The following is a 12761-nucleotide window of genomic DNA, read 5'->3' as shown; positions in this document are numbered from 1 at the left end:
CTCAGTTTTCTGGTTGGTAAATGGAAAGGATGTCACATTTTGCCTCCTACCACTGTGGGAATCACTGATCCACGTGATATGTTGAGTACAGCACCTGGCAATAAGTACTCAAAAAGTGTTGCTGCCACAATTATTATCAATAACAGACACAGTGTATGAGGACACTTTGTAAAGGACTACATGACTATCAGGGATGATTACCACTAAGGAGTCCTCTGATTCCTAGAAATAAAACAATTCATAAGCAGCTCAAAAATATCGTAAATGTACACTCAGAAATTTGTAACTTAAAAACAACAACTCTGGGATTAATTGTATGGTTACATGACACAATGTGGAATTTTTGGCTTTTTTTTTTTTTTTTTTTTTTTGCTTGACCATCAGCATTAAGATGGCCCTTGGGACAGCTCAGTGCAAGCAAGGTTAATGATATAGGCATTTTACTGAGGTTTTGCTCTGCTAGAATTTTTAATAACTTGGAGGCTATATCGCCCGGCCCTTTTGGTCCAATATGAAAGACATTTTGTCAGGCAAGAAGGCAATAAGCAATCCACTGAGGTCTGGAATAGAAAAAGAAGCAGTGCATTTCTATGACAGCGATCTTGAAAATGGAATATTGGAATAAGAAAAGAGTATCTGAAAGATTTGGGGCCATACCCAAACTCTATAACTTTCTATCACTGTGACTTTGGACAAACTATTTAACCTTATTATGCTTCATCTGTAAAATGTAAATAATAACATCCATCTTTAGGAATATGCTTTTGAGTTTTGGAGATAATGTAGGTTAGATACCTGACACTTGGTATATAATAGATGCTCATTAATTATAACTTGCTGTCATCAACTCAGGCTAGGTTAGTTTTCAGGCAGCATACTTGAACATAGTAAAATCTCAGCCCAGGAGGTAGAGATTTAATGTTGCTTTAGAACAGGGGTTGGCAAACTATGGTGTGTGGCCTAAATCTGGCCCACAGCTTGTTTTTGTAAATAAAGTTTTACTGGAAGGCTGACATATTCATTTACGTATTGTCTATGGCTGTGTCCATGCTTCAGAAGCAGAGCTGAGTAGTTGGGACAGAGACTATGTGGCCTGCAAAGTCTAAAATATTTATCATCTGGTCCTTTATAGAAAAAGTTTGCCAACCTCTGCTTTAGAGACATATGTGTTTATTCAGCAACCCATCAATCTAGCATCTCGGGAACGCTAAAAATGGAGTTTATAATGAGTACTGCTACAGATGTGGGGATCAGTAGTGAGAGAATTAGTTCCAGCATACCAACATGAATACTTTCTGAGGAAAAAGAGAAAGAATACTCTTTGTTGGCTTGAATGTTCTAAAGTGATTACATTCCTATCTCTACTTACTTATTAGATTAATTGCCAACTAGCTGCTAATGTACTAAATGTACTTTAGAAATTAGAACACCTACCTCTCCATTAAGTGAATTGCATTAACATTAGATAAATAAGTTATTTCTTGCAAACCTAATCTATTTTATGTGTGGCTGTCATTGAAGACTACCTCTCAGATTTCAAGGACTCTGGATTTCGATCTTAGGTAGATGGCTGCTGATTCGCTGGAAATGCAAGTTAAGTGACTATTTCTATCAAAAGAAAAGGGGGAATTTCTCTGTCATTGTGATTTGCAAAGTACTTAGTGCTCACTGGTATACCTACAATAGCAGTTCTCACACTCTTTGGTCTTAAAACCCCTTTACATTCTTAAAAATTATTGAGGACCTCAAGGAGCTTTTGTTAATGTGGATTATATCTATTGGCATTTATCCTATTATAAACTAAAACTGAAATTTAAAAAATATTCATTTGTTGCATCATTTTAAAAATAATAAAAATAAACCCAGTACATCATAACAAAAATAGCATTTTAGTGGAAAACAACTGCATTTTCCAAATTTAAAAAATAGAAAAGTGGCATTATTTTACATTTTTGCAAATCAGTTTAATGACTTAATGGCTTAATAGAAGGCAACAGGATTCTCATATCTGTTTTTGCATTCAATCTGTTGTGATATTAGACATCATGCCACTTCCAAAAAACCATTGTACACATGTGAATGAATGAGAGTGAAGAATGAAAATACCTTAGTATTATTATGAAAACAGTTTTGACCTCATGCATTCCCCTGAAACGGTCTTGGGACCTTGAACCACACTTTGAGGACAGCTGCCTACAGCATACCTTCACCTCCCTCCTCCCTATTTCCCTGAAATACCAAGTTCTCCACATCTAGAGACCAATTCAACTTATATTCATTTGCCCTAAGTCCTGAAGAAAAATTTGGATTTTAGATAGGCAACCTGATTGAATCCCTCTCTGTCAGTGACTCTGTGTGTGTGTGTGTGTGTGTGTGTGTGTGTGTGTGTGTGTGTGTGTGTGTATAGCCTTGGGTAAGTCATTTCACATCTCCTCTTTTACAGATGAGAACAATGACATTAGATCAGAGGCTTTCTACCTGATGCATTTGGGTATCAGAAGGTTACCAGAGTATTACAGGGACCTGGGGATCCAGATGACTTATAAACATTGTCTGAGTTGGATACAGCATATTTTCCCCACATATTCATACTGAAAACTTTCAAGTATATGTAGAAATTAGTTGCTCTCATGATACTAATTAACACAATTAAAAAATTAAGACCTTAGTGGCTTTTAGTCATGATACATTTTCTCAATTAATAGATAAATTTAACTGCTAACATGTAGGTTATGTAGGTAATGCTAAAAGCAAGAAGGAGGTTCTCCCTGATAAACTCTGGGAACTATTTTTCTTGCTGTGACCTGAAATAATTGTATTATCTGATTCTATCACAAAAATACTGTGGCAAATTACATTTTCCAAAGATGGCTACCACCATGTCCACTGTCCACATGCTTTTCTACAGTACAACTTTGCCACTCCCCCATCAGAGTGTGCAGTCTAACTCCCCTCTCTTTGATTCTGGGCAGGCCTTATGACCTACATAGAACTAACACAATGCAGCAGACATGATGCTGCATGACTTCCAAGGCTAAGTCATAAAAATGCCACTCAGCTTTTCTGTTCTCCTGGGATGCTTTCTCTGGGAAGAGCCAGCCACCATGTGGGAAATGTGCCTAACCCAAGACTACTATGTAGGCATGCTGGCTGACCAACCCAGCTGAACCCAGCCTTTCAGCCATTCCATGTGCCAGGCATGTGAGTAAAGCTAGACTGAACTCTCCAGACAAGCTCCTCCCCTAGCTGAGTATCGCTGTATGGCATCATAAGAAGCAGAAGAATTGCCCCATTGAACCATGCCTGAATTTCTGACCCTCAAAATCATAACATGTAATAGAAGAGTTAAGTCACTAGGTGTTGAGGTGGTTTGCTTTGCAGCAATACATAACCAGCGGAGTAGTAGTATCTGGATAAGTCACCAGACCTTGCTGAGCCTTGGTTTCCTGAAGAGGTTGCATGAGGTGATCTTCATGGTATCATCTTAGAGCTCCTTAATTCTACATCTTTCCCCTTTTTCCACCTAAGACCATTCACCTTCCAGTCCAAAGAGGAGCAATGGCCTCAGCCTTCTCCTCTCTGGATTACTAAGGAGTCTGGGCTAGATACCACCATAATTTGAAGGATCTGGAGTCTACATCACTGGGGCACTGAGGCTCAGCGGTGACCAGGGCCTCAGATAATCAACCCAGACAAAGGTGGGAATGGCCACCTAGAACCAAATTAAGTGCTACATGAGATTTTTTCAGTTTTGTGAGCCAGTGCTCATTCAAATGAAGGGAAGCTGTTCAAACACCTCAGAGCTAATGGGCCCACTAACAAACCCCCAAGTCCTCTTGCACTCTAACATAAGTCAGTTAGAAAGTGGACTAGAGGTGCTTAAGAGACTATTAAGTAGAAAGAAGCCATTATAAGCCATTAACTGAGCAGCTTAAAACTGCTACACACTGACCCAGTGGCTTATAATGGCATCAGGAAAGATACTACAAAGAAATTTGGTGAATTATTCCAAAACCTGGGGAGATGATGGGAAAGGAAAGAGCATAATAGCCATTAGGAACTGAAGATTAAAAGCTTACGTCCAAGTGACATCAATGCACACTGCAGTTTCCAGCACCCAGTTCATGCTAATGGCAGAAAGTAGCAGTTCTCGAAAGTTTCACACAATCTACTCAGGACACTAAAGACATCCAAATATCATCCATTCATAAGTATAGAGTCTTTTCTGATGTCCCTAGGCAGAATGAATTAACCTTCTCCAGACACTCTGATTATACATCCCCTATCACATCCTGTCATGGCTATAGTATTATTTATACCATTTGTTGTTTAAATTTATGTTTCACTTAGACAGTGAATTCCAGGTTGTGGGTATGAGAATGGTTTAAAGAATGTCTTTTCCCACCATCTAATGCATAACAAGCATGCAGCAAAGATTTGTGAATGAATGATGAATGGAGAATGAACAAATACAAGAATGAGCTAATGAGTGTATAAATGGGCTGAGTACTGTTCATAGGTGAAAGTGAATGAGATACGCCAGGATATAAGCTACCTAAGACTTTAAGGAATTGCTTGAGACATTGGTTTACCTTTTTCAGCCTAATGCCTATAAGCAAGTGTTTGAAAAAGTGGTGCCACTTCTAAAAATCCCCTGTTCTCTAGTTGTGCTCTAGGAAAATGGAATCCTTTGTGCATACATTTATTAATGTGATGTGTTTTTTTGACTTAAAGATATGGTTGGAGGGAGATCATAAAAATATGGTGAGGTTGGAAAGGACACCCCCCCACCCTTTTTGATGGGTGGAAACTAAGGAACTTTTTCTGTATATACAAGACTAACATGGCTTATGATTGGGTAAAAATTGTGAGATACAATAGAAAGAACACAGACGGGAGTCAGACTCCCATGTAACTGACATGGAAATGAATCCTCAGTTTTACAATTTACTAGCAGGATATGTTGGCCAAGAAAACTGCTTTACAGACCTCCCACTACAGGGAATGTAACTGACCAAGGGCCCCAGCCGCTGTGCCCTGAAATACATCTCTGCACTTGCACCAAGGCCAGGCTTCCCATGGGCTGCTCCCAGCCAGTGCCTGCATGTGTAGGGGATATTAAGGCAGGCATGGGAGACATGAAACTTTTCTGCTGGTCAATATTGGCCCCAGGACTTCCTGATGGCTTCGCTGACCCTTCCTTAGACTGAATGGCATTCTAGGACACTGCCACCTGCTCTTCTCTCCCTCTCTCCCTCTCTCCTTTAGTTATGGTAAGACTTGCATTGCAGTCTGCAAACTTCCTCCCTATGTTCCCTACACAAGCATTTTCCTAATAAAATCCTTGGGTATTTAAGCCTGTCTTGGTGTCTGTTTCTTGGATTATCTGGACTAACACATGGAATGACCTTAAGTTATTTCATCTTTGAATCTGTTTCCTCATCTGCAAAGCAAAAGTTAATAATGCCTGTTACATGGGAGCTGTAAGAATGATCAAATGTGATAATGCATGAAAAGCTCTAGGGGTGCCTAGGTGGCTCAGTTGGTTAAGCATCTGACTCTTGATTTCAGCTCAGATCATGATCTCTCGGTTTGTGAGGTGGAGCCCCAAGTCGGTCTCTGTGCTGACAGCATGGAGACTGCTTGGGATTTTTTCAGTCCCCCTCTCTCTGCCCCTCCCCACCCCTCACATGCACTCTCTCTGTGTCTCAAAATAAATAAACTTAAAAAAAAAAAGCTCTTAACCCTGTTCCTGGAAAACATAGGTGCTTAACGAAAGTCACTTCTCCTCCCTTTCATGTCTTCTTTTTTCTTATGAAATGTCCCTAACAATGGGCTTAAACCATATTTATCTGTGCACATTGACCTGTGACATTTGGGAACAAATGAAGCCTAGGTGTAACAAAATTGTCTTCTTTTAATTATAGTCCCTCCCACTTCTCATGAACTGCTTCTAAAATTTGGGGAAAGTCTTACTTTGCAGACCTCTGTGAAATCTTTGATCTGTTTAATAATGTGGGAAAGGGAGAAAACAGCTTCAGGGGAAAATCTGATTAAACTTTGTATGTTAGCCTTATTACTTTCTTCAGTTAGGTTAACACCCAGCACTTTACCTTGTCATCCAATTTCCGTGCATTGAATGCAAGTTCAACGTAGTCATCATTGCCAGATAATTCTTCAGCAATCACCTAAAGGAAAAAATTTTCACATATTTTCAAGTGTTTTCCAGAAGCTGTTGAAGCCATTGTTCTACTCCAAGGATCCCAGATTAAGAGAAGTATTTAAATATTTAAAATTAAGAAGGAGATTAAATATTTTTGAGATGAGTGAAGGAAAAAGATCTCTAAGATGTCTTAAAGTAGAGATGGCAAGATGAGGGGTTGTTCTCCTGGGAAAGAACAAAGGTAAATCTCATACCTGGATTTAATATCCCAAAGCTTCTCTGGGACTGTGGGCTTTGCAAGTGAGCCTTTGGATTCATGGCTTTTTAGAGCAACAATGGGGTCTTCAAAGACCCTTTGAATCATTTGAATGGAATTGAACCAAGAAGTTAAAAAAAAAACTTTGACATGAATGTATCATTTAAAATATTCAAGCAACAAACTCAGGTAAGTGCTTGTGAGAATGGTCATAACTTAAATCACAGGGAATCCTTTTGAATTTTTCCCTTAAAAAATGGCTTAAAATTTTTGAAAAGGGAATCAGTCACTTTCAAGTTAAAAAGGAATGTTCAAAGGAACTCAGGAGGTTTGCCTCCTGGCAATTTACCTCCCTAGCAATTCAGATTCTCCTGGTAAGTCATTCTACCTTTTCTTTTTCTTTTGTCCCCACAACTAAATGATTAGAACACTTTCTCTACCTTTCTCAAGGGCTCTAAAACAAGATGCCAAAGTTTCAAATACTAGAGTACTTTGAAAATTTAAGGTTTTATTTAGAAATACTTCCAGTATTGCCCAATTGAACACTATGTGATGACAGAAATGTTCTGTAATCTGCACTGTCCAATACAGTAACTGATAGCCATGTGTAATTATTTTTTTTTATTAATTTTTTGAAAATTCCAGCTGTTTCACATAACATGTTATATTAGTTGCAGGTGTATAGTACAATGATACAACAGTTCTATATATTACTTGGTGTTCATCATGATAACTCCTCTTTAATCCCCCTCACCTATTTCACCCATCCCCACACCACCTCCCCTCTGGTAACCATCAGTTCTCTATAGTTAAGAATCTATTTCTTATTTTGTCTCTCTCTCCTTTTAAAAAAAATCTTTTCCTTTGCTTGTTTTGTTTCTTAAATTCCATATATAAGTAAGATCATATGGTATTTACCTTTCTCTGATTGGCTTATTTCATTTAACATTATACTCTCTAGCTCCATCCATGTTCTTGCCAATGGCAAGATTTCATTCTTTTTATGGCTGAATAATATTCCATTGTATATATAGATACCACATCTTCTTTATCCATTCATCTATGGATGAATACTTTAGCTGTTTCCATATCTTGGCTATTGTAAATAATGCAGCAATAAATATAGGGATGCTTGTATCACTTCAAATTAGTGTTTTTGTATTCTTTGGGTAAATACCCAGTAGTAAAATTACTGGATCATAGGGTAGTTCCATTTTTAACTTTTTGAGGAACCCCTATACTCTTCTACAGTGGCTACACGAGCTTGCACTCCCACCAACAATGCATGAGGCTTCTCTCCACATCCTCACTAACACTTGTTTCTTGTGTTTTTGATTTTAGCCATTCTGACATGTATGAGGTGATATCTCATTGTAGTTTTGATTTGCATTTCCCTGATGATGAGTGACATTGGGCATCTTTTCATGTGTCTGTTGGTCATTTGTATGTCCTCTCTGGAGAACTGTTTGTTCATGTACTCTGCCTATTTTTAATTGGATTATTTGTTTTTAGGGTGTTGAGTTGTATAAGTTCTTTATATATTTTGGATACTAACCCTTTATCAGAGATGTCATTTGCAAATATCTTCTCCCATTCATTAGAATGTCTTTTAGTTTTGTTGATTATTTCCTTTGCTGTGTAGAAGCATTTTATTTTGATGTAGTCTCCATAGTTTATTTTTGCTTTTGTTTCCCTTGACTCAGGAGAAATATCTAGAAAAAAGTTGCTATGTCCAATGTTGGAGAAATTACTACCTATGCTCTTTTAGGATTATTAGTTTTAGGTCTTACATTTAGGTCCTTAATCTGTTTTGAATTTATTTTTCTGTATGGTGTAAGCCAGTGGTTCAGTTTCATTCTTTTGTATGTAGCCATCCAATTTCCCCAACACCATTTGTCTAAGAGGCCATCTTTTTTCTCATTGCATATTCTTTCTTCCTTTGTCAAAGATTAATTGACCATATAAACATGGGTATATTTCTGGCCTTTCTATTCTATTGCATTGCTCTATGTGACTATTTTTATGCCAATACCATACTGTTTTGATTACTAAAGCTTTGTAGTATAACTTGAAATCTGGAATTGTGACACCTCCACCTTTGTTTTTCTTTTTCAAGATTTTTTTTGGCTATTTGGGGTCTTCCATGGTTCCATATGAATTTTAGGATTGTTTATTCTAGTTCTGTGAAAAATGTTGGTATTTTGATGGGATTGCATTGAATGTGCTGATTGCTTTAGGTAGTATAGATATTTTAACAATATTTATTCTTCTGATTCATGACATTGGAGTATCTTTCCACTCGTTTGTGTCATGTTCAATTTCTTTCATCAATATTTCATAGTTTTCAGAGTACAGGTCTTTCACCTCCTTAGCTAAGTTTATTCCTAGGTATTTGATTATCTTTGGTGCAATACTAAATAGGATTGCTTTCTTAATTTCTCTTTCTGTTGTTTTATTTCTGTATATAAAAATACCATGGATTTCTGTACATTAATTTTGTATCCTGCAATCTTACTAAATTCATTGATCAGTTCTAGTAGCTTTTTGGTGGAGTGTTTAGGGTTTTCTTTATAGAGTATCACGTCATCTGCAAATAGTGGAAGTTTTACTTCTTCCTTACCAATTTGGATGCCTTTTATTCATTCCTCTTGTCTGACTGCTGTGGCTAGGACTTCCAGTGCTATGTTAAATAACTGTGGTGAGAGTGGACATGATTGTTGGATTGTACTGTTTATGACTCTAAAGTGTCCTTTTTTGTCCCTTGTTACAGCCTTTATTTTAAAATCTATTTTTTCCAATATAAGTATTGCTACCCTGGCTTTCATTTTACTTCCACTTACATGATAAATGTTTCTCCATCCTTTCACTTTGAATCTGTATGTGTCTTTAGGTATGAAATAAATCTCTTGTAGGCAGAATATAGATGAGTCTCTCTCTCTCTCTTTTTTTAATCTATTCTGTCACTCTATGTCTTTTGATTGGAGTCTTTGGTACATCTACATTCAAAGTAATTATTGCCATTTTGTTACTTTTTTATGGTTGTTTTTATAGTTCCTCTCTATTCCTTTATTCTCTTGTTCTTTATCTCATGATTAGTTTTCTCTAGTAAAATACTTGGATTCCTTACTTTTTATTTTTTTGCATATCTATTACTGTTTTTTGATTTGTGGTTACCATTCAGTTTATATATAACATCTTCTGCATATAGCAGTCTATATCACGCTAATGGTCCCTTAATTTTGAACTCATTCTTCATTCTTTTCCCCTCCACATTTCAGATATTTGGTACCATATTTTATATCCTTTTATCTTGTGCTTCTCTTGACTGATTTTTACAGACACACTTAATTTTTCGGCTTTTGTGCTATTTTTCTTACTCTTACTTATGGGTTTTGTTTTGCACTCACAGAATCCCCCTTAACATTTCTTGTAGGGCTGGTTTAGTGATCATGAATTCTTTTAATTTTTATTTGTCTGGGAAACTCTTTATCTCTCCTATTCTGAATGGTAGCCTTGCTAGATAGAGTATTCCTGGCTGCAAATTTTTCCCTTTCAGCACTTTGAATATATTATGATACTCCCTTCTGGCCTACAACGTTTCTGCTGAAAAATCAGCTGATAGCCTTATGGTGTTTCTTTCATATGTAACTGTCTTTTCTTGCAACCTTTAAAATTCTTTCTTTATCCCTATTTTTTTCCATTTTAATTACTATGCGTCTTGGTGTGGACCTCCTTGGCTTGAGTTTGTTGGGGGATCTCCGTGCCTCCTGAATCTCTGTTTCCCTCCCCAGATTCATAGCCACATGTAAATATTGGCTATGATATACATGAACACTTGATACATGGTTAGTGTAAGGTATGGATATTTTCTTTCATTTAATTTTGAATAGTTTTATTTAAGTTTAAATAATCACATGTGGTTAATGGCCACTAAAAACCATAACATAAATCCAAACTATTATATTAAAGAGGAGAGCTAAATGCTGGGTTCTCTGGTCCTTAGGCAACAAATCTAACCTTGGACTAACCATTACCAGAGCAGATTTTTAATTCTCAAGAAAAATGAGAAGCAGGGATAGGTAGTTTGATCATTTGAAAACCCCAGACAATTCTATATTCTTAATGTCATTGACAACTCCATTTCTGTCCTCCACTAAAACCTATATATTAACTGCAGAAGTGCTTAATAAAAGTGAATGGCCTCACTTTCAAATCCTTATGCTATTCCTTTTTCCTAGGGGTGGAAGGGTCAAAATTATATGGGCAAGAAGGATAAATAAGAAAAAAGGAACAAGAAGGATGGGGGTGACTTGGACAGCTGGGCAGTTGTGGCATCAACCCCAATGGGCAGAGAGTCTGCTTCTCACTGCAGGTTTGGACCAGCGAGCGCCATCTAAGCACCAAGACAGAGAGCTGCTAAGGGAGGGCTTACCGTGATGGAGGATTTCCCTGCTGTGTTCCCATGCTTCAACAAGGATTTAGACAGTTTTCTCTGGGAAACGATCTGCACAAAAGAAAACAAAAGGTGAAGATATTAGTTATATGAATGTTTGTCTACTTTTTAGTTTTTCCTTTACAAAATTCTGCATTCACAACTCTACTTGAAATTATAACACTGTATCTGTTTATTTTCTAAGATTTTTCCATAAGCCTCTCCTAAATACAGGTTCTTCTTTCTTTCTTCTTATGGCATGTGATGTAAGAGAGTGAGGGCATGAGAAATTACAGATGATTCAGTTAATTCAGAAGTGACTTAATTGTTCCTGAAACGTGTACCACCTAATTAGATAGAAAATGTTGGACATGCATTTTATGATAAAGCAGATAAAGTTTCAGAATGATCTCAAATTAGCACTAAAACCTCTGTGCAAAGTGGGTGATGGGCTACAGGGAGGAAAAGAAACTCAAGGTCTAAATATACATCTTCTGTGTCTATAATCTCTAGAGTTCTGTTTTTACTATATTCTTTAGGAAGCGATAAAGTCAGTCATTAGGAAACTGATGCTCAGAAAACCACTAGGAGTCATTGGAGTCCTCTTCATAATTCAGTATCAATGCACAACATGTGATGACAACCAAAGTTGCCATTATATTGGGAGCTATTTTTAGCAGAACGTGTCACATCCCCCACTTACTTCCTTTTTTTGAAAAAAAAAAAAAAAAGTATGGCAAGGCATTGAAGACCTGATGGATATGGAACCCATGATTCCCAAAAGAGAAGGGGTTTAAAAGAATCAAATGAAAGCTGTGCTTTTGCTAAGGGAGAACAAAGTCATACTTTGTGGTAAGCAGCTCTACCTAAGACGGCTCCCAACAGTCCTATTCATGCCATTGTGCAATTCTCTCTCTTTGAGCGTGGGATAGATCTAATAACTTGCTTCTAATGAATAGAATACCACAAAAGTGATGGAGTATCCCTTCTGAGATTAGGTTACAAAATGAATGTCACTTCCTTCTTGATCATCATCTCTTATTCTTCTCAGAGCCCTGGCCCTGGGGGGAGCAAGTTACTATGTTGTGAGTAGCCCTACAGAACGGCCCATGTGGCAAGGAATTGATGTTTCCAGTCAACAGCCAGTAAGAACCAGAAGTCTGCCAACAGGCCCATGATGAGCTTGAGGCAGGTCCTCCCCTAAGTTGAGCCTTGAGATAACTGCACCTTGACAGCAGCCTTGTGAGAGACCCTGATCCAGAGGACACAGCCACACTCTTCCCTGATTCTGTGAGATTAATGCTTGTTTCAGCTGTCAAGTTTTAGGATAATTTTTTATGTAGCAACAGGGAACAACATACATATACACATTATTTACAGAATAAGAAAGGAGATCACTATAAAAAGCAAGGAGACAAACCCATTCTCTGACATCCTTAGATATTTTTGTCTCTGTCTTAGAGCAATGAAAATACTGAGTGTGCTTGTGTTAAATAAAAAAAAAATTCATAGAACTTTCCTAAGCCAAGCAGATTTAAAGATCCTGATTCTTGGGGCTCCTGGGTGGTTCAGTCAGTTAAGTGTCCAACTCTTGACTTTGGCTCAGGTCATAATCTCATGGTTCGTGGATTTGAGCCCCACATTGGGCTCTGTGCTGACAGTGTGGAGTCTACTTGGGATTCTTTCTCTCCCTCTCTCTCTACCCTCACTTGCTCTCTCTCTCTCTCTCTCTCTCTCTCTCTCAGAATAAATAAATAACTAAAAATATCCTGATTTTCAACTGACTATGATTTGAAGAGGAAAGAGTATTTCATCTGGTGCTTGATGGTGATGATGATGATGGTGATGATGATGACCGCAATGGGAGCTCCCATTTTAAGGAGTACACATTCCCCAAATATTTACTTACC

The 12761-nt window shown here is 37.5% G+C and overlaps 1 protein-coding gene across 2 annotated transcripts in view; it reads right to left on the bottom strand.

The window, feature by feature from the left end:
• The window catches only part of CPNE4 (copine 4), a 598316-nt gene that overhangs the window by 121659 nt on the left and 463896 nt on the right, over nt 1-12761 (bottom strand). For both annotated transcript variants that reach the window (XM_053221448.1, XM_027061847.2), the window contains 2 exons: nt 10852-10923; nt 6114-6188 (listed from right to left, as the gene is read on the bottom strand). In XM_053221448.1, the coding sequence (XP_053077423.1) occupies nt 6114-6188; nt 10852-10923 (147 nt within the window). The remainder of the gene's footprint in view (nt 1-6113; nt 6189-10851; nt 10924-12761) is intronic.

This window comes from Acinonyx jubatus, chromosome C2 (assembly GCF_027475565.1).
Source record: "Acinonyx jubatus isolate Ajub_Pintada_27869175 chromosome C2, VMU_Ajub_asm_v1.0, whole genome shotgun sequence".
Taxonomy (NCBI): domain Eukaryota; kingdom Metazoa; phylum Chordata; class Mammalia; order Carnivora; family Felidae; genus Acinonyx; species Acinonyx jubatus.
Note: the sequence above shows the minus strand (reverse complement) of the source record. Positions and strands in the feature narration are given on the sequence as shown.